Below are 22,198 nucleotides of genomic sequence, written 5' to 3' on the forward strand. Positions count from 1 at the left end.
GGCCTTCGGCTAGGCTGACTTCTTTCCTGCTGCTCAGGCTGTCCCTCCTAGTAGACGGTGACACAGAGGAGGTCCCCTCCACCAGCCCCTGCCTGTAGGTAGGCCTGTTTAGCGCCTGTGGTATTAAGCCCTTGTAGATTACAAGCTCGGGGTGCCTCAGGGTGTGGAGTCTAAGCCCCAGTCTGCTTCTTCACCAGAGCCTCTGATGGTGGGGATGGACTTGCAGCAAGCTAGAAACAGGTCGCGGCCCCCATTATGGCCAGCTGAGGATGCGGAGACCGTTCGTGTGAGCAGAGTACAATGGCAGGAGACAACAGGAAATCCGATAGACAAGCCGAGGTCAGGATGGGCGGAAAACAAGCACAGTCGGTGAACGAAGCTGGGGTCGGTACACGTGTAGTCAGATACAGGATACAGAAGTAGCAACAAACAGTTGCTCAGAGAACTAAGAAGTTACTCAGGCACAGTAAAAAAGGGAGACTCACCAGTGCTGGCACTGGCATGGTTAGTAAGGGCAAACTCTGCCCAGGTTAGAAGGTCTACCCAATCATCCTGATGGGCCGAAATGAAGGCATGAATATACCGTTCAACAATCTGGTTGACCCTTTCAGTTTGGCCATTAGACTGCAGATGAAAGGCTGAGGAGAAGTCCACCTTAGTTCCGAAGGATGTAGCCAGAGCCCTCCAGAAGCGATCTGTAAAATGAACACATCTATCAGAGACGACGTGCGAGGGCATACCATGATGATTGAAAATTTCCTTAATGAAGTTGAAAGCCAATGTGATAGAAAAAGGTAGTCCTGGAAATGGATTTAGGTAACACATTTTAGAAAACCTGTCCACAACCACCCAGATAACGGTGGAACCTGTTGAGGGGGGTAGTTCAAAAATAAAGTCCATGGAAATGCAATGCCAAGGTTCATCTGGAATAGGTAGAGGTAAAAGAAGACCTGCTGGGGCAAACGTGGAGGACTTAAGACTGCATGCAAATGGAGCGAGCCTGAACATATTCTTTAACATCCTTCTGCAGTGAGGACCACTAGTAATGACGCTGCAGGAAGGCCCAGGTGCATGCACACCAGGATGTCCAGAGAGTTTAGAGTCATGTGCCCATTTGAGTAGCTTGAAGCTAAGTGCGAGGCCCACAAAGGTCTTTCCGGGTGGGTTGCATTTATACTGAAGATGAGTGGTGGACAGGATACGATTGGCAGAAATAATAGGTACCGGTTCAACATGACACTCAGAGTCCGCAACGTCAAATGATCTGGACAAGGTATCTGCACGGGTATTTTTGGAACTGGGCTGGAAGGTAATGTCAAAGTTAAATCTGGCAAAGAAGAGAGCCCATCACACTTGTCTGTGATTCAAACGCTGGGCGGATCGGAGATACTGGAGATTCTTATGATCCATATAAATCAGGATACGATTTGTGGATCCCTTCAGTAGATGAACGCCTTGACTGCCTCAGGTTCTGTCATTGGAACCCTTCTGTGTCAAAGAAGTGATTGGGGCCACCAGCGAGGAATAGTCAGGAATGAATTGGCGATAGAAGTTGGTGAATCCCAAGAAGTGCTGCGTGGCTTGCAAACCAGAGGGCTGAAGCCAGTTGGAGATGGCTTGGAGTTTGGCAGGATCCCTAAGCAGCCCTTTATCTGTGACTATGTAGCCTAGAAAAGGAACCTGCGTTTGCTCGAAGATGCACTTCTCCAACTTTGCATACAGGCAGTGGTCCCGAAGACGTAGAAGCACAGAACATATGTGCTGACGAGTGTTTAAATCTGGAGAAAAGTTGAGTATGTTGTCCAGACAATGAAACAAACATATAGGAGATCAGAAAAAGTTTCATTAACAAAGTTCTGAAAGACGGCTGGGGCATTACACAAGCCAAAGGGCATTACAAGATATTCATAATGCCTGTCTCTGTTATTGAAAGATGTTTTCCACTCATCACCCTCACTGATCCTAACCAGATTGTATGCTCCCCGGAGGTCTAGCTTTGTGAAAATGCGAGCATCCCGGAGCCTGTCAAAGAGAAAACAAAGGTAAAGGGTACCAATTCTTAACAGTGATAGCATTAAGACCTCTATAATCAATGCAGGGCCAGAGCATACCATCTTTTTCTTCACAAAGAAGAAGCCAGCCCCAGCAGGAGAACTGGAATTATGGATAAATCCTTTCTGCAGATTTTCCTGGTTGTACTCAGACATGACTTGAGTCTCAGGAATGGAGAGAGGGTATAATTTACCTTGAGGTGGAGAAGTCCCAGGTTGGAGGTCAATAGCACAATCGTAAGGATGGTGAGGAGGCAAACTGCAGCTTTCTTACAAAAGACATCTTGGAAGGCCTGATAATGCGGAGGGAGCATCGGAGAGGTGGTGACCTCAGCCACGGGTACACAGAGAGGTGGGAGCACTTTAGGGAGACAAGTCCCATGGCATTGTGACCCCATGACAATACTTGGCCAGAATTCCAGTCTAGATAGGGTCAGTGTTTCTGCAACCATGGAAGTCCAAGAATCATGGGACTTGAAGACTTAGGAAGGATCAGGAAGGAGATTTCCTCACTATGAAGAACACCAACATGCATAGTTATGGAGTTAGTTCAGAACCTTAGAGGTCTTAAGGCCAAGGCAGAGCCATCAACTGCAGATACTGATAGAGGCATCATCATGGGGACAAGAGGAATGCCCAATTCTGTGCCCAAAGATTGCTCTATGGAGTTCCCAGCTGCCCCAGAGTCCACATAAGCAGAAACCTGACACGAGTTCAAGGCCCAATGAATGGAGACAGGTATGATAAATTGAGGGAAGGTGGTGGAATTCAGGTTCTGGTCTAGATTACCTCCCTCAGAGTGACCTAGACCCAAGAGTTTCCCGGAGGGACAGAACAGAACTCAATTATATGACCTTCAGCCCCACAGTAAAGGCATAAACCAAGTCTTAGGCAACACGGTTGCTCTTGTGGAGTGAGACGTGTCCGCCCTAACTGCATAGACTCTTCAGATGCCGGTACAGTTGCAAAGGTAGATTGATCAGGGAATTTCTGGAAAACAGGAGCTAATGAACCCACTGGAGGGTGACGTGCACCACCCCTTTCCAGATCTCGCTCCTGGAAGCGGACATCGATTTGGATGATAAGAGCAATCAAGTCATCCAGGGTGGTGGGTATGGTTCTTTCAGCTAGTTTGTCCTTAATACGGTCTGCTAGACCCTGCCAAAAGGTTGCAGAAAGGGCCTCATTATTCCATGCCATTTCCGAAGCTAAGGTGCGAAACTGAACTGCATATTGACCAACAGTCATGCTACCTTGATGAAGCTGAAGTAGAGCTCCCACAGCAGATGAAGTCCTGCCAGGCACATCAAAGGTTTTATGAAAAGCCTGCTGGAAGGTTGGGAGACTGGAAATAGTAGGATCTTGACACTCCCACAGTGGTGAGGCCCAAGCAAGTGCTTCACCAGAAAGGAGGGAAATCATGTACCTTGGAATGGTCAGTAGGAAAATGGCTAGCTGCTAGTTCAAAGTGAAATAATGCACTGATTGATGAAGCCCCGACAAGCTTTGGGATCACCAGAGAAGCGAGGCGGTGGAGGCAGCTGGAGTTTCGAAGAACTGTGTTCCACTGGAGGAACAGCGGGGGTTGGAGCTGCAGGAACCAGAACAGGAGCCGAAACAGAGGGTGAGGAAGTGAACACAACCTGCAGCTGATCCAACCGGGAGGAAAGTTCCTGCAGACACTGCATAATTCGTTCTTGATAGGCCTGCTGGACATCGACTCTCTGCGCCAAACACTGAAGTTGTTCCAGAAGAGGCTATGGTGTCTCTAAAGAGCTCATGGCCAGAGCAAACTGTCAAGCGTCTGTGGTAGTGAGCCCTTGTAGATCGCCAGCTCAGGGTTCTCCAGGGCATGGAGTCTAAGAACCAGGTCAGGAAGAGCGGAAAACAAGCACCGTCGGTGAACGAAGCCGGAGTAGGTACACATGTAGTAATATACAGGATGCAGGAGTAGCAACAAACAGGAGCTCAGAGAACTAAGAAGTTGCTCAGGCAAAGTGGGTTAGACTGAGCATGTCTTATATAGACAAGCAAACAAGGAGGTGGGCCAGGAAGTGCTGAAAGGGAAGGAAATAAAACCCAGAAAATGTCCGTAGGTGAGCACAGACAAACCACACATGTGAAGGGAATCAGGATAAGCACTACAGCAAGGAGGTAAGAATACACAAACGAGAAACTGCAGGCTAACTTGTGACAAGGCCCCTTCTCTGGGCCCCCTCCCAGGCTCCACATTCCAGCCTCCTGCTCGATCATCCACCCGACACACACTGCCTCACTTCCTGCTGATCAGGCCCAATTATATCTAAGGGCAGTCCTGACCCCAGACTCATACCCAGGCTGACTCATGCCCGGGCTGCTATCTCCAGCCTCTGCTTAAAAACCTAGTCAAGCTCCCCCTAGCTAACAAGGAGGGGGGGGGGTCTACACTTACTTTACTCCAAGCTGGATTAATGCAAATATGTAAAAACTGCCATACCTAAACTCCAGGTTTGAGAAGACTTTGCTCTGAAAGACATCAAGTGCACTTTGACCAGTTCCTAGTAAACTGGCCAGAATTCAATCAGTAAGTGACCTGAGTGTACCATTCTGCTCAACATCCTTCATTTGAAAAGGGTCACAGGTGAAAAATTGTCCGATGAACAACACCTTGCATGCAATCATAGGCAGGCACTATTCAGGTGTTCTGACAGCAGATTGATTCCACAGCAGGAAATTCATCTGCGTGTACTATTTATCATGGATTGAGAAATCTAGGGTATATGGCCAGCTCATATATGAATCTATTTACAATAATTAAGAATTTTTTTTAAAAATCCTTTATTACAGAGTGTAATTGAACAGCATGTTATCTATACATATTCAACATGCGTTCATGAAAAGCCATGAAAGATAAAGAGAGCGATCAGATTGTATCAGGCCATTTTCTGAGCTCAGAAGGATAAACGTTACCTGGAGAGTCATTAAGACTGAAGGAGATTCGGACAGGCTTATCAGCAGGGATTCTTGCTGTAGTGATCATATGGGCGGAATAACTCCAACCACCTTCTCTGGGGAAGACTGGAAGACAGAACAAGAGCATTGACAGTCAGGAACTTAGAAAAAAGAAAAAGGAATTTTGACACATTGCATTCCAAATGTACAATAAAGACAGCATTGGAAATAATTTTCTCAAGATTATGGAACAAGATGCCTGGTACCAAGGCTGAAGTTTTTTTAAAAGAGAGGAATTTGGGTATTTGAGGTTTTTATTAAAGAATTGCTATCGTACAAGACTGCATTACAAATTCCAATGCAATATTATAAAAATAACATTTTTATGTCAAGAAAGAATTGCTGTTTGACTCATACTACTAAGGTGTAATGAAAAAACAATAGTTGCTGTGTATGTCCCATGCTATGTAAATGAGAAAAAAATTATAGCTGTGTATGTCCCAATTTTTTGTAAATGGAAGGGTGGGCAAAAACTAAAAAGAATAAGAAAACTGCTGCAAAAGTGACAGCAGAGCTCAATCTCAGTCTTCACAGGACTGAGAAGCTCCATATTATTTATCCACAAGATAGATAGAGAAAGATAGATAGATAGATAGATAGACAGACAGAATAGACAGACAATTTTTAAAAAACTTAAAAATGTAAATGTAAAAATAAACATATAATGGACCCAGAATGATTATAGGTTTCAATTAACCCAGGACAGTAAAAGAGCAGCATGATCAGAATGAACTCATCCCAGTTGCTCAGCATTTCTGTGTGTTTACAGCATTAGACTAAAGCAACAGAGAACTGACTGGTTCATATCCCCTCCGGTGCAATTGCTGCTGTTCAAGGGTTTAAAAGAAGCTAATATAAAGTCAGATCCATGTATTTATTCTAGCTCTAGCTGTAATTACATACATAAGAGTTTACACATAACTTATGAATAGGAGTGACAACCCCAGCTCTGGGTTCGATGACAACTTATGTTTGGCTGAACGCAGAAGGCAGCTGTCAGTGCCAGGACAATGAGGTGCGAGCGGGGGACCCCTCATTTTTGCACATACGCAATGGGGTTTGGGATACCTGTGACACCACTGACCTAATATGGCCACATGGCCATATTAAGTTAGTCATGTCATAAGTATATTTGCATTTTTGTGTTTATGACTCTGCAGGGCAGGGAATCTCCTGCCCACAGCTCAGTGGCCCGGCACTGACGACTGCCTTCCAGGTTCAGGCCAACCTGAGTTTGGACCAAACCCAAGCTCATCCATGTTTATAAATGTTAAATTGAATAATTTAGAAATTAATGCAGAATGGGGCCCAAACTGTCAAATTGATATCCCTCTCCTGAAGACTCTCCCTATGTAACCATCGGAGCTCCATGACAGCCAGGCACGAGGGGCTTTAAATGCAGAATGGGAAGATGTCACACTGAAAGCAGATCTCTGCTGGTTATACAGATAAAGCTGGAATCTCCTAGTGTAATCTACAGCAGCCATTAGTTTAACCATTGAGTTCTGCAGTGTAGGACTTAGCTATGTGATGCAGAGGCAGGAGAAGTTCCAACTTCAGCTGTTCCCCCCCACAGCACAGCTATCTGGAAGAGAGAGCAGGATGAAACTGCCCCTCACTTTCTGTTTGGGCTTAATTATTTATTTCAGGTACTTATATAGCACCATCAATTTACACAGCACTTTACATATATATATAGTATATTCTCTTCATTCCCTGCCCTCAAGGAGCTTACAATCTAAGGTCCCTAACTCCCATTCATGCATACTAGGGCCAATTTACCTACCAGCATGTCTTTGGAGAGTGGAAAGAAACTCACACAGACACAACATGCTAACTCCAGGTAGGTACTACTTAGCCCCTGTGCTGCCCACTTGCAGCTATAGATCTCTATTTACTACTTTGTAAATATAGGGGGCCTCAAATGCCACCACACACTGCTTATTTTTGTAAAAATTTACAGTTATTAGTAAATCACACATACCCAGACAAATGTGTTTAATTAAAACATTAAAGTGATACTAAAGTCTCGTTTTTTTTTAAAACAACAAATATGCCATACTTACCTGCTCTGTGCACTGGTTTTCCTCTTCTCGAGTCCCCTGTCGGCGCTCCTGGCACCTCCCTCCTGTCGGGTGCCCATTCACAGCAAGCATCTTCCTATGGGGCCTCCTGAGCAGACAGGCTCCCGAGCCATTGCTCTGCATGTCCATTCACACACAGAGACGTGGCTTGGCCCTGCCCCTTCCTTCTCCTGATTGGCTCACTGGCTGTGATTGACAGCAGTGGGAGTCAATGGGGTTCAGGTAAGTGTTGGGGGGGAGCTACACGCACAAAATGTTTTACCTTCATGCATGGAATGCATGAAGGTAAAAAACCTTGAGCATTTAGAACCACTTTAAGACCTATTTACATTTTTGTTTAGCAATCAACAAACCCATAACACAAATCACATGAACAAACACAGAACAAACATGGCTTGTGTTGTGATGTGCTGCTTTGAAAAGGTTACCCTTAATTTTTAGGGACCATTAACCTCAGCATGGTGTGTTAAAGCACCCCACCAATGCACACCCACATGCCTAAAATTGCATAGGACCCTTTTTTTCAAACATAATGCACCACACCATCATGGATTACAGTGACAGCCAGGATTGGGCTCCCATCCTACAGCCCTGACTTCCATTATTGTGCAATGTGTTTACAGTATTCTGTTTACAGGGTGCTTCTTTGGAGTGCTTTGTAGCAAGAGCAGAAGCCCAGGAGTTGATTGGTTCAGCTCCTGGCTTAGTGCTGAGCCCCAGTTGTCACCAATAGCTGTGGTTCCAGCACTATGTGTTGCTGGAGCCTTTGTCGCTCAGCATCCAGCTTGTTGTACTCCAGACCTAATTACAAGTTTGGAGCACAGTGAGCCACACATTTAGTGTTGGCGGGCTGCATGTGGACATGTGTTGGGTTTAAACTGTAGTATTGTACCATATTAGCCTTTAATTAATGCAGAAAGTTTGGATTTAAAGTGATACCATTTGTTGGCTAACTTATCAACACATAAAAAATTAATAGGTGACCTATTCTCTGTTTACCAACAGGCCCTTAAACATCTAGTGGAACAGGCCTTTAAAGATCGTGTACTTGACAAAAAGGAAAAACAATTTTTATTGCCCTTTGAGTGTAGTACTCCATACTTCTACCACCTCCAAAAGGTACATAAATGTTTGGTCAGTCCTCCAGGCCGACCCATAGTGGCCAGCACCAACAGTCTTCTCAGTGGATTGTCTCAATATATTGATCATTTTCTTCAACCTATCTTGATCCTATTACCCTCTTATATCCGTGACTCAGGACATGTTATCTAATTACTTGAACCGTACTCCTGGGAGAAAGATTACTATTGGGCGTCACTGGATGTAGTGTCACTATATACATCCATACCTCATTGGGTTGGATTGTCAGCGTTATGTACTTTTCTGTCCAAGGATCCTCTTATGAGTACCAAGCAATCTCAGTTCCTAGTTGATAGCATGAGATTTTGCTTGGAACACAATTATTTCTTGTTTGTTGATGATTTTTATCTGCAAATTAACGGCACTGCTATGGGTACTAATTTTGCTCCTGTTTATGCAAATATTACTATGGGTTACTGGGAAGAGTTGTATGTCTGGAATAACAACCCTTTTGCCAAAAACCTTACCTTTTACGCTAGGTATATTGATGACATTATCATCATATGGTGTGGCTCTCCAGATGATTTCTCCTTTGTATCCCATTGCAATCACAATTCCTCAGGGCCTACTTTCACCTCTGTCTGTGGCCCAGATAAATTAGCGTTTTTGGTGATGATGATGATAATAAGATAATAACTAGCAACTATTGTAAACCTACAGCAGGTAATTCCTACCTGCACTACACTAGCTGCCATCAGCCTGCCTGGCGAGACAACATTCCCGATGCTCAGTTCCATTGTCTTAGGTGCAATTGCTCAAGACTAGATGATTACTTTACACACAGAGACACCTTGATAAAAAAAATTCTCTGAAAAAGGATATCCAGATGAATTAATATTAGAAGCACAAGCCAAGCATTTATCAATTCCTCATAAAAAAAGTCAAATCATCTATCAATAATTCTGTTAGATTTATCACTGGCTTTAATAAGAAGTTTAGAGGCATTTCAGGTATTTTCTGAAAACACTGGCATATCTTCAAACTAGATCCCAAATTAGGCCCTTTATTACCATCCAACCCTATGGTCACTTTCAAACGTGCACGCACATTAAAAAACATTTTAGCCCCCAGCAAATTAAGATCTCACAAAAAATCAGCCACGTTTTCAGATATCATTTGCTTTTTTGACAACAGGGTAGGCATCTTCCAATGTCGTAAGAAGGGATGTCTAACCTGTCAGTCCATACCACATGGACAATCTAGTTTTGAGGATAACAAAGGTAACCAATTTAAAATTAGGCGATTCATCACCTGTTTCTCTGAATACATGATTTATGTCTTACGTTGTCCATGCAAACTGTTATATGTTGATCGTACCAAACGCACATTGTGTAAACGGATCGGTGAACATCACCAACTCATCACAGATTATATCGATCAATATAGTGTTCCTCATCATTTTCTTCAACATCATAATAAAAGCTTCAAGAATATGGAAGCCCTGGCAATAAAAATGTATCAATGATAGATCATTAACCCAGAATGAAAGATATTCCCTCCTTTATAGGAGAGAAACCTTCTGGATTTTCAGATTAGGTACTATGACACCTGATGGATTAAATGAGGACCCTGAGATACACTGTATATTGTAACACAACAGTTAGCCTTGCGGAGTGTATCCATTATAATCTATTCTGCTTTTCCCCCTCCCCTCTTTTACTTTTTTTTTCCTCGTCCCCCTTTTTAATATAAGTATTTGCATTGTTATTATATATTTATTATGTAACTTAGATTTGACCATGATTATGATTATTATTTTCATTATTATTTTTAATAGTGGTATACACTGGTGCTTTATAGAGATATAACTCTTTTTATTGTCTTTTTTGGTTTATTTCATATTATAACAATAGGTATCTTGTATGAGACTTGTGGTACCAGCTTACATTGTTATTAATTAGGTACTTGTGACTTTAAATATCCGGTCCCTCCTTCCCTGGGGCCCGCCCCAATTTACTAGTTCATTATATATTCCTCTTTATTCCGGTTACCAATTGACTGTGACAAGCACTATATCATGCAAAAGGTGTCATCATGGTAATTGGGACTTGTTGAGATTGGTCTCCTTCTTACTGAGGATTTTTGATGGTTCTTCCTGGCTTCCTTGTGTTCCACTGAGGTCACTTCAGGTGTGCCGGAACATCACTACCAGTGCATAATCTCCGGCAACTGAGGAGGTCCATCCTGCTCCTCTCATCACTCCTGTGGGGTCTCTCTCAGACTGCTGGTCTTGGTCACCTGTATACCATCAATTGTGGTTCTTTCACCTTCCACCTATTGAGCTCACCATCCAGGCTCTCCATTGCCATGCCTACAACACAGTAAGCCGCTACCTTCATTCCTTCATTCTATGGTTTGCACTGATCCTTGTATGACATCCATTCATGGATACATCCTTATGGTGATTCTTGCTTTTATTGCTCCATTAAACGGTTTTATATTGTCTGTTGGTTATGAACATTACTGTTTTTTATTCTGGACATTCACCACGAGCGCTCTGAACTTTAATGCTTTTCATTTGTTGGCTAACTTAACCTACCCTAAAGCTGCAGTAAACTGTATCTGAGCATCATAAACTGGAAACACTATTTAATTCATTGTTAATGTTCAAAGCAAACTTTGTCTCCATGGTTTATTTTGTTGAGAAATCAATTTGAAAAACACCCCTAGCATTTCGATCAGCAGCCATCTTGAGTAAGGGCAGATAATTCAAGTAGCATTTACTTCCTGGAATCCATCTGTCATTGGTTCATGCATGCAGGCAAGAGCATGTGCTTAGCTGATAAAGCCCCTTCTCCAGATGAAAGAAAAAAAAATGCCTGTGAAAACTCATTGGATGTATGAAACCAGGAAGCAACTGAAGAAATGTAAAAAAAAAACAAGTAAATATAATATACCTTCCAATTTACACTCACCAGCCACTTTATTGGGTACACCTTGCTAGTACCAAGAAAATGTCCCCCACACCATTACACCACCACCAGCCTGAACCATTGATACAAAGCAGGATGGATCCATGCTTTCATGTTGTTTACATCAAATTCTGATCCTACCATCTGAATGTCGCAGCAACCAGTCTGCCCATTCTCCTCTGACCTCTGACATCAACAAGGCATTTTTGTCCACACAACTGCCGCTCACTGGATATTTTCTCTGTTTCGGACCATCCTCTGTAAACCCTAGGGATGGTTGTGCAGGAAATCCCAGTAGATCAGCAGTTTTTGAAATACTCAGACCAGCCTGTCTGGCACCAACAGCCATGCCACGTTCAGAGTCAATTAAATCCTCTTTCTTCCCCATTCTGATGCTCAGTTTGAACTTCAGCAAGTTGTCTTCACCACGTCTACATGCCTAAGTGCATTGAGCTGCTGCCATGTGATTGGCTTATTAGCAATTTGTGTTACCAAGCAATTGAGCAGGTGTACCTAATAAAGTGGCCGGAGATTGTATTTACTAAGGATAGCAGCATAAGGATTAAATATAGTTCATGTTGATTAAGAAAGTTTATTTCTGCTTTAAGTTAGCCAATAAATGTTACTCCAAACCATCTGCGTTGTTTAGACTATATAACTAAACTATGCTTTATACAGATATAATTTACAGGAAGTTCTAAAGGCACTTAAAAGGAAAGTAATATTATAAATCAATAAAACATCTTCTTGTAATTTAGGTTTACTGGCAATCAAAAAGGAGCAACAGTCCATCTTGATTAAAACAGCAACTGATTTTGTATATACTTATTTATCTACAGTCCCAACAAGACAACACTTATAAAGGCATCATCTATTATTTTCACAAGAAATATTACCCAATTTATTTGCTGTCCACCTTGCCGGCGCACAGCCCCTACTTACAATTACACTTCCTTCATATCAGAATGAAGATCTTGTATCAATGAAATATCCAGCCTTTTCCTCCTACAGTATATTTGTATTTACCAGATTACAGTAACACATGCCTACAGGTCTATTTAAAGTGATCTGGTAGCCCCTTAAATGGTGACTAGCAAAGGTATGTCTACTTAATACACAAGGGTGTGTCAGTGCACAGAGTCGGTCATCGAAGAGGCAAGCATTGGTGTGGCAGCGAGTTACGTGGAGGCATGCAGAAAAGGTGATGTGAACAGGGGAGGAAGGGTTGCCAAAAGTCCATCACGGACAGTTTTCAGTTTTTAAAAACACCCTGATTGCTTCTGTCAATAAAAGTCTGGGGATGGGGAAAAATGTCCATGAAAATGTAGTGGCTGGCTGCGGCTCTCAGTTCAAAGTGTTTGTGACCCTCTGACAGTCCCCCAAAGTCTTCAGCCACTGTTCGCCCAGGAATGAAGAGGCTGTATCTGTTCTGCCTCTCGTCCTAACCTCTGTGTTTGCCCACATTTCAACAAAAAAGCATGTGTAATTGAAAGTTTTATTTTTTTTTTAAGGATCTTTGTCCTGAGGTTTATGTGTGTCTGTGTAACTGGCACAGTAATTAGGAGTATTTTCTAATAGTGCAAGTGCCATGGCATAGGTGGACAGCGACGAGGCTTAGGTTTAAGCCCTCTTAAAGCTCCCACTGTTAAGCGCAAACTGATCATGACCACCATTTGCTATGGTGCTCTGCGCATGCTGCAAGACTTGTTTTTCTACTCCATTCCAGGATTCCCTAGGTCTTGTATAATCCTAGCATTGCTTAAAATTTGTTACACAGTTTTGACTTTTACATTGTAAAGTCAGGCAGATTATTTTTTAAAGATATGTTTACATATTGTATCAGTTTTGCAAATTTCTTAATGATTTTCTGTTATGAGCATACAGGCGTACCTCGGTTTGCATTCTGCGGGACTTTTTGTATTGAGAAAGATTTGTAAACTGAAAAGCGGTTCCCCATAGGGATGCATTGAAAAACAATCCATTCCGAAAGTGAGAAAAAAGTAAAAAAAAAAGTATTTTATATGTTCAAAACTCTTTATAATGTGCACTTTAAAGGCATAAATACTGTACAGGGACATGATTAAAAACTTATTTGTAAATGCATTGTAAACCAATTAATCCCTTCCGGAGATCAGAAAAAAGTTTAAAAAAGTATTTTATCTGTTCAAAACTCTTTATAATGTGCACTTTAAAGGCATAAATACTGTACAGGGACATGATTAAAAATTACTTTGTAAATGCATTGTAAACCAATGAATCGATTCTTATTGCGAAACATTTTTGTAAATGCATTGAAAACCAATTAATCCATTCTGGAGGTCAGAAAAACTTAAAAAAAAAGTCTCATCTGTTCAAAGTTCTTTATAAAGTGCACTTTAAAGGCATAGTACTGTACAGGAACATGCTAAAAAAAATTGTAAAGGCATTGAAAACCAATTAATCTGTCCATATTGCGAAAAAAATTTGTAAACCGAGGCATTATTTTCAATGGATTTTCATTCGTAAACCGAAAATTACGTTAACCAAGGCGTTCATAAATCAAGGTACGCCTGTAATTGAATGTCCATTGCAAGGACACAATTCTACTAGTGCCCTTACTGACCACTGTAACTGCAGAAACTGTATAGTAATTCATCCTGAAAGATCACAACAGTTGCTTCAGTGAGTTTCTAACAAAAGAGTAAGGGAGCTGTGATTTCAGCTCCCCTGTTGTAAAGTTTTAGCCTGGGTTCACACATATGCGATGCGGTATATCACACCGCATTCCTGTGCAAATCACATGCGGTTTCTGTGCGGTGCGATTGGAGCCATACATTTTGTATGGCTCTAATCGCACTGCACCTGCACCAAAAAGGTGCAAGACCCTTTTTTGTGTCTGCAGTAGAATAGGATCGCATGGGTATTCACACCTATGCAATCCGATTATGTACATCGCACCACATTTTGCGGACCGCTTTTTGGGGTGGCAGCTTAACATACACACTCACAGCGGTTCAAATGAACAGGGTGCGATTCTGATGTGGTGCAGAATTCGCACAGAAAACGCTGCGAATTCTGCACCACATCAGTGTGAACCAGGGCTGAAGATTAATTCTTCCAAATGCCTAGAGCTACAGAGGCCAGTGAGTACTTATTTTAAAGTGCTTTTACTGCTCCTTCAGAAAATTTTACTATTTGAATGTGCACAGGGGCGGACTGACCATTTGGAAACTCGGGCACTGCCTGAGGGCCCGGGGTCAGTAGGGGGCCCCATGAGATGCCCCTGGTACCTTTTTCATAGGCTTTTTTGAGTTTGGGCAAGGACACAGGGGCCCCATGATCTCCTATTGCCCGTGGGCCCCATGAGTTGTCAGTCCGCCCCTGAATGTGCATTAAGCTCATTTTAGTTAACACATGCCTTGAATCTAAAAAAGAACAATTAAAAGTCTGTAGACTGAAACACTGAAACTTGAAGTTTTAAAATGTACAACTACCAATGAACAGGGCGGTGTTGATAAAGTGTCAGCAGGCACAAAATGTGTGTCTCCTGTCCCCATTCTCTTTGTTCTTCACCTCTCTGTGATTTCCAGAATCGAGTACTGTGCTACACATTTACAAATGTTGTGAATACCTAAATGTTAATTGGAGTAAGAGACAGCTGTGTAGATCTGAAATTTAGCAGTGCGCTTAGTTACCTCTATAAGGCCTCATTCACAGGGGCAAAAATGCTGTGTAAAGATGTGCAGTGCATCTTATTCTGTGCACATCTGTACGCAGCAGTATGTACATGTATGTGCCCATTCATACAGCCACACTGGGTGGCATAATGTACTGCTGCATTCAGGAAAAAAAGGACATGTCTGAGACTGTATTTTGGGCCATACTTAATGCTGTATGCATGGAAATGTTTACACTAATGATTACATATGTACCAGCAAGCGTACAGTGCCTATTGGACACCTTCTGGCATGTACATATCCAACAATGTGTAGTCAGCGGTGCCTATGCCTTCTTGACATTTTGATGTTGGCTCTGAATACCTATCTACATCCTAGCAAGCAAGAACACTGGACAGCAAAAATCACCTGCGTCCTAGCAACCAAGGATGCTAGGCGGCAATGGCCACCTGTGTTCTAGCAACCAATGACCACTAGTTGACATCTAAATACAACAGTGTGTAGTGGCATTTGGTCATGTGGTTTTTGTTGAAGGGGAAATCATAGTTCAGAATGTCAGATAATCCCCTTCAACAGAAATCATGTCACCGGGAGTCTAGACCTTCAAACATATGGTTAGCAATGAATTGATCTGCAATACAATTTTCTTCAGGAAAGTTAAGCTTTTCTATTTGTACATAGCTGTCACCCAAAGTTATCATTTGGGCTTATCCAAGGCAGTATAAAACACAATACCTGCACTTAGATGTAACCACACTCTAAAATCAGAAATACAGTAAAAACAAAAAAGCAGCTTGCACATAAAAGACGATATTGAAAATGTAAAAAGAAAAAAATGAAGTGCTAACTAAAAAGCATACAAATGTCAGAAATAAAAGTCTATATAAGTCCTCAAATGAATGAAACAAATTGCAAGAGAAGATTCTGATCTGATGAGCCATCACCATACACCTGAAAAAATGAGCCCCTTACCAGACACTTTGAACGTATAACACCGGTCAATAGGCGCAGTGTGATAAGGAATCAGTATAGCAGGTACTCTTCAATAAAAATCCTCTCCCAGATATAGGATGGTTCGTCCGCTTTAAAGACCTCCAAAATTTGAAGAAACTCCCATCCGATATTCAAATAAAGAATGAAGAACAAAAGCAACTCATAGTGCAGTACTTCATTAAAGTTTTAGCAGATTTTTTACAGGATCCACGTACATCAAGAATTTAAAATAACCAGCATTGAATTGAAATAGTTTCAAACCAAAAATATGGCAACCATCACTCCAGAACGCGGTGACGTCACATGCCGAGGCTCCACCCGACGCATATCCAAGGCAGTATTTCGGGCCGCACGAACGCACTTTACAGAGGAGCTTTGATGAGGCAGTGCGGCTTCCACATATATTTGCAAATGGTGTCATCAGCACCAGTGGAGTCATTTCTTATAGACTTTTATGGGGTCTTATTTCAGCAGAGGATGTTATGTGCAATTAAACCATGGCAACATCTAATGTTTGTGTAGTATTATGTTCAGCAGACTGTGTTCTTCTATTGTTGTGACTTAGATGATGTTCAGAGCACATTTTATGCCCAATTCATGCAAAACTCCACGTAATCTCAAGGGGTTCACATACTTTTTCTTGCAACTGTACTTGCCAGCTGCCAGACAGTTCCTGCCTACTAACCAGCCAGTTTCTGCTCACACTTGTCTGCTGACCAGTCATGCCTGCTCATCACTTGTCTGCTCCCAGTCAGTACATATTTATTCTGGCTTGCTGTCCAACTGGTCATCTGCTGCTGCCCAGCCAGTTAACCTGTCATGGTCTGCTGTTTGCCTTCTCCTGTTCTGTCCCAAACACCCTGCCCATCTCTGCTGCTAGCGAAAACCATCGGGTATTTGTGCCACTCCACACTCTTGTGCCATCTGTCCACTCTACCATGGGCCCCAAGCCAGAGGTGTAAGAAAAGCCTTCCTCGCCACATTGGGCTCATGCACCTGGTATGTGACATGGGGGCTAGGGTTTTATTTATCTAAGGCTGAACTTGTCATTTAAAGTGGACATATGGTTATAAGCAACTACCATTTGTCATCCTTAGTTGCAAATCAGACAGGAAATGCTCAGCCACAACTGCACATTATGGCTACAAAGGCTGAAGGAACGCATCAACTCACATTGCCACAAGACTTGGCAAAGCATCTGCTCTATGTGCGGGCCATTGCAGTGCCATTCATTGTGAAGCTCAAGCACCCAGAGCCCAAGTACAATGCACTACCATGCATTTATTGTGCGTTGTGGTGCGCTGTATTGTTAAAAAAAAAGGGCCATGCACATTTTTTCATTTGTGGTGGTAAGTTGGTAGGCCATTATTAATGAATATGCTGCCTTAATGTACATTAATGTGTGGCATGTTAACCCTTGTAAAGAAGTATGAATGGGCCCTAAGGCTAGGTTCATATCTGTGTAGGTGGTGCCGCTGGGGATTCGCATGAAAATCTGTGCAGCCGCACCACCCGCACAGAGGAATGCGGACCCGTGGGCGGGTGCCATTACTTATAATGCATTGCCGCCCGCACTGGAAAATGCAACCGTACTGGGAACCGAGGTTCCTGTGCGGGCTGCATTTTCAGAAGTGCAGGGACTTTTTCCCTGCGTATCACGGGGCACAGGAGTCCATTCAAATGAACAGGTTCTCATGCCCATGCAAAATGCGGCCCGCACGGCCACATAAATATGAATCAGGGGTAATAGTTTGTCAGATATACAAGGTGTGTTCACATGTGATGAGCTATGATAGCAGGGATAAGATCACATTCATAGAGAGCTCGCCTGGGATTCTTGCCTGAGGCCGCTCATATACGGAACAATGAGGTTTATTTACTAAAACTGGACAGTGCAAAATCTGGTGTAGCTCTGCATAGAAACCAATCAGCTCCCAGTTTTTTTTTTTGTCAAAGCCTAATTAACACACTGAAGTTAGAAGCTGATTGGCTACCATGCACAGCTTCACCAGATTTTGCATTCTCCAGTTTTAGTAAATCGACCACAAGGTCTACTTTAATTTGAAGATTCACTGGGGCTCATTTACCAATAAAGTAAAGGCTGTTCACTTTGCAAAGTGTTTCTTAGTAAATAAGGTGAATCTGTGTCAAATTTGATTATCCAAACAGGTGTGAAGGGAAAAAAAAACATAATTTTGGTAGAACATGATTGGTTGTTTAACCATCTCCCACCCGCCATTTGAGGCAATGACGGGCACAAGGTGGTTCTCTCGTTCTGGGAGGACGTCATATGATGTTCTCCCATTCTAACCGCGCATGCGCGGCTCCGGGATTGCGCAGTGTGGTGATCGGTGGTGCGCTGTGTCCCTCGGACACAGCGGATCACCGATCAACGGAAAGAGCCGAAGATTGCGGCTCGGTCATGTGATCAGCTGTGTCCAATCACAGCTGATCTCATGTAAATAGGGAAATGCCGGTTATTGGTATTTCTCTCCTCACGAGCTGTCACGCTAACAGCTCGAGAGGAGAGGAGAGCCGGTAATTGGCATTCCTCAGAGGGGACATGTACACTGATCATCCAGGCACTGATGATCAGTGTGCCCTGATGATCAGTGTAGCCCCAGCAATGCCACCTGTCAGTGTCCATCAATGCCAGCTGTCAGTGCTCATCAGTGCCACCTACCAGTGCCCATCAGTGCCACATCAATGCCACACATTAGTGCCTAATAGTGCACATCATTGTCACATATCAGTGCTCATCTGAGCTGCCTTTCAGTGCCACCTATCAATGCCAGTCAGTGCCACCTATCAGTGCTGCCAATCAGTGCCAGTCAGTGCCGCCTATCAGTGCCCGTCAGTGCTGCCTATCAGTGCCACCTAACAGTGCCAGTCAGTGCCGCCTATCAGTGCCAGTCAGTGCAGCCTATCAGTGCCAGTCAGTACTGCCTATCAGTGCCAGTCAGTGCCGCCTATCAGTGCCAGTCAGTGCCTCCTATCAGTGCCACCTATCAGTGCCCGTCAGTGCTGCCTATCAGTGCCGCCTATCAGTGCCAGTCAGTGCCGCCTATCAGTGCCAGTCAGTGCCGCCTATCAGTGCCAGTCAGTGCCGCCTATCAGTGCCATATATGAGTGCTGCCTTTCAGTGCCCATCAGTGATGCCAGTCAATGCCCATCAGTGCCACCTACCAGTGCCTCCTCATCAGTGTCCATCAGTGCCACCTATCAGTGCCCATCACTGCAGCCTCATTAGTGCATATCAGTGAAGGAGAAAAATCACTTATTTACAAAATTTTAAAACAAAAACTAAGAAAAAACTATTTTTTTTTCTAAATTTTCAGTTGTTTTAGGTTTGTTTAGCAAAATAAAAAGCCCAGAGGTGATTAAATACCACCAAAAGAAAGCTCTATCTGTGTCAAACAAATTCTAAAAATTTCATATGGGTACAGTGTTGCATGACCGCACAATTGTCATTCAAATTGCGACAGCACTGAAAGCTGAAAATTGGTCTAGGCAGGAAGGGGGTATAAGTGCCCAGTAGACTAGTGGTTAAAGTGAACGCAGTTTTCCTGTATTGGAAAAAAAAAGTGAACACAGTTTCAGTGAACAGCCTCAACTTCTTCAGTAAATTAACCCCACTGACTTTGCAGCTTTGGAATGATCAGCAGCAAATGAAAGATTGAAATTTACTGTTTACGTCCATTTCACACTTTTAAAGATGATCAGTCATTTTTAATAACTTGTTTTTTAAACCAAAGAAGATAACATTTCTATTGTGATTGTCCTTTACTCTGAACAATTGATAGAATTGATCATTTTTGTTAAATCAACATTGCCTTATCTACAAGATAGAAAATCATTTTGATTGACACTTCCCATTATTAGCTACAGATTATGCACCTAAAATGTTATTATTTATCTATTTGTTCATCATTTGTCTGATGGTATGGAATATCTCCTGCGCATGTCCAGCCTGGTCTAGTCCAATGTTTCTCAGTATTTTTTTTACTATGTACCCTACTGCAATTCTAAATAATTACCATATATCCAATTAGTGTTTCCCTACAAAACCTCAATGTATCGTGTTTCTAGTCTTTTATATGCATTTAAATAGCAAAAAACACTGTAACCTATTCTGCAAAATCACACGAATATTTCCGGTTTAATGTTACCCCTGAACATGCAGTAAACAAGGACCAGCAAAATTGAAACTTAATTTGCTGAAAATTTTATAACATTTTGCCATTAGGACAAAGTGCTTTGGAGAGTTGTAAGGCTAGCCATACACACATTTTTGTTTCGTTCAGCCTGTAAAAATTCAAAAAGATTCCTTCACCCATGCTATACAGCATGAATGGATGAATCTCCCACTGCAGCTACTGTATTCTGACAGCCAATGCAGCTGGCTTTCAGAATACCTGAACAGAGGCTGCATCTGACCAGATGCAGCCATTGCTTGCCTGACAATTTTCCACCCAGCTCCTTCAATTTAGCAATTGAAGGGTGTCAGGTGGGACAGGGCTGACACAGCCACCCACTGAAATGTGAACTGCAGCTAGTTCATAGGGTACTGGGCAAAATTCGAACAGTGTAGCAATTGGTCAGAACAGTGGGCAATGGAAATACAAATGTTCAAAAACACAAAATAGAAAAAAACTAAATTCAAAGAACATGTAATAGAAATTGTATCCTGTACTGCTCAAAAAAAATAACAATGAAATACACAAAAAGGAAAAAAAAAAAATAAAGAACGGAAATGTAATCTTCTACTGTTCAAAAAGCAAATTAAAATCAAATCCACAAATAGAAGAAAAAAGAGAACTACAATAGAAATGTTACCTTCCACTGTTCAAAAACCAAATGGCAATCAAATACACAAAACAACAATCAAGTACGCAATAAGGAAAAACAAAGAACGACAATAACAATGTTACCTTCCACTGTTCAAAAACCAAATGGCAATCAAATACACAAAAAGAAATAAAACAAAAGAACTGCAATAGAAAATGTATTTTCTACTGTGCAAAAACAAAATGGCAATCAAATACACAAAGAGAAAAAACAAAAAAAGACAATAAAAATTTTATTTTCTACTGTTCAAAAACCAAATATCAATCAGATACACAAAAAAATAAAAAAAAGAACTAAAATAGAAACTTTATTTACTTTTAAAAAAATGTTAAAAAAACAAGAAAATTATTTGAAATAAGGTAAATTATCCAGTATACCCACGCAAAAAAAAAAAAAAAAAAAGAAGCAGCAATTTGTTTTCAATCGCAAACCGAAGCAGTTCAATAAGCAAAATTGAGAGTTTGTGATTTGACAACATTTTTCTGACAGCAGCAAAATGAATTCTGCCCCATTAATTTTGCTCGTCCCTAATCACAAATACCAGTAGCCAGGGGCGGACTGACCATTTGAGCACTGAGGCACCGCCCGAGGGCCCGGGGTCAGTAGGGGGCCCCATGAAATGCCCCTGGCACCTTTTATAGGTTTTTTTGGGTGTGCTTTGAGTGTGGGAAAGGACACAGGGGCCCCATGATCCCCTATTGCCCGGGGGCCCCTTGAGTTGTCAGTCCGCCCCTGCCAGTAGCTGAGAAAAAGGGTCTAGACTGGCCTCATGTTTTCCCTCCTTCTAGGCAAGCTATAAAAACCATATGTTTGCTGATCTGACAGGGGCCACGCAAGGACTTAGCCGTCACACCCATACAACAACTGCCGGCAAGGGTGCCAGCTGCTTATGTGCAAATTCTGAATCACAACACAGATTAAGTGATGTTACAGCTTCATCCTCTCTGCAGTCCAACGTCCACACCTGTTGCCTTACCTCACTCAGCCGAGAGTGTCTGTGCTCCAATAATCCCAGGTCAGCCACTTCCTTGGCCGCTTCTTGTCTTTGTGGAGAAAAAAATCAATGGCAGCAAAGCTTGCACCTGCTGCATAGCCACTCTGACAGCAACTGAATGGCCGGGACAGCTGTCAGCACAGCATGCAACTACCTGCAACGGCCCTGCTTTTCCAAAAAGGACTTTCTCTCCCTCCTTCCTCTCCTCGTAGCCCCCTTTCCCTATCCTTCCAGTAGAGTTTAGTATGTTGTCATTGCTTCAGAGAGGAGAAAAAAAAAAACCCGTCTGTCAAGCTCCTTAAAAAACAAAGTGACAAACCGCGGGAGTTCAAGGCTTTTAATTCACTAGTCCCGGTGAACCTAAAATACAAACAGACTTACTTCACTGGGCAAGAATGTTTTCTGCATGACCCAATCAGTGCCTGAGCCTATTCCAGCTCGCTGGCAAAGATAGTCACTTGTACTCAGCAGAACTGTCTGGGGCTGCTGTCAGCCAGAGGTGACATGGCCAAAAGATTGCAGGCAGGTT

At 42.5% G+C, this 22,198-nt stretch overlaps 1 protein-coding gene across 2 annotated transcripts in view; it reads right to left on the minus strand.

Annotated features, from left to right (window-relative positions):
- The window catches only part of MAP3K7CL (MAP3K7 C-terminal like), a 59,629-nt gene extending 37,635 nt beyond the window's left edge, over positions 1–21,994 (minus strand). The window contains exons 1-2 of one of the 2 annotated variants that reach the window (XM_089659549.1): positions 21,652–21,993; positions 5,001–5,108 (exon numbers count right to left, since the gene is read on the minus strand). In XM_089659549.1, coding sequence (XP_089515675.1) covers positions 5,001–5,070 — 70 coding nt within the window. In that variant the 5' untranslated portion in view covers positions 5,071–5,108; positions 21,652–21,993. Of the gene's footprint in view, positions 1–5,000; positions 5,109–21,651 lie in introns of both variants that reach the window. The other variant, XM_089659551.1, reaches the window with a different exon arrangement.
- Between the last annotated feature and the right edge of the window lie 204 nt (positions 21,995–22,198).

The sequence above is a fragment of the Staurois parvus genome, unplaced genomic scaffold (genome assembly GCF_062004578.1).
Source record: "Staurois parvus isolate SC_StPar_1 unplaced genomic scaffold, SC_StPar_1.0 ptg001162l, whole genome shotgun sequence".
NCBI classification, from domain to species: Eukaryota; Metazoa; Chordata; class Amphibia; order Anura; family Ranidae; genus Staurois; species Staurois parvus.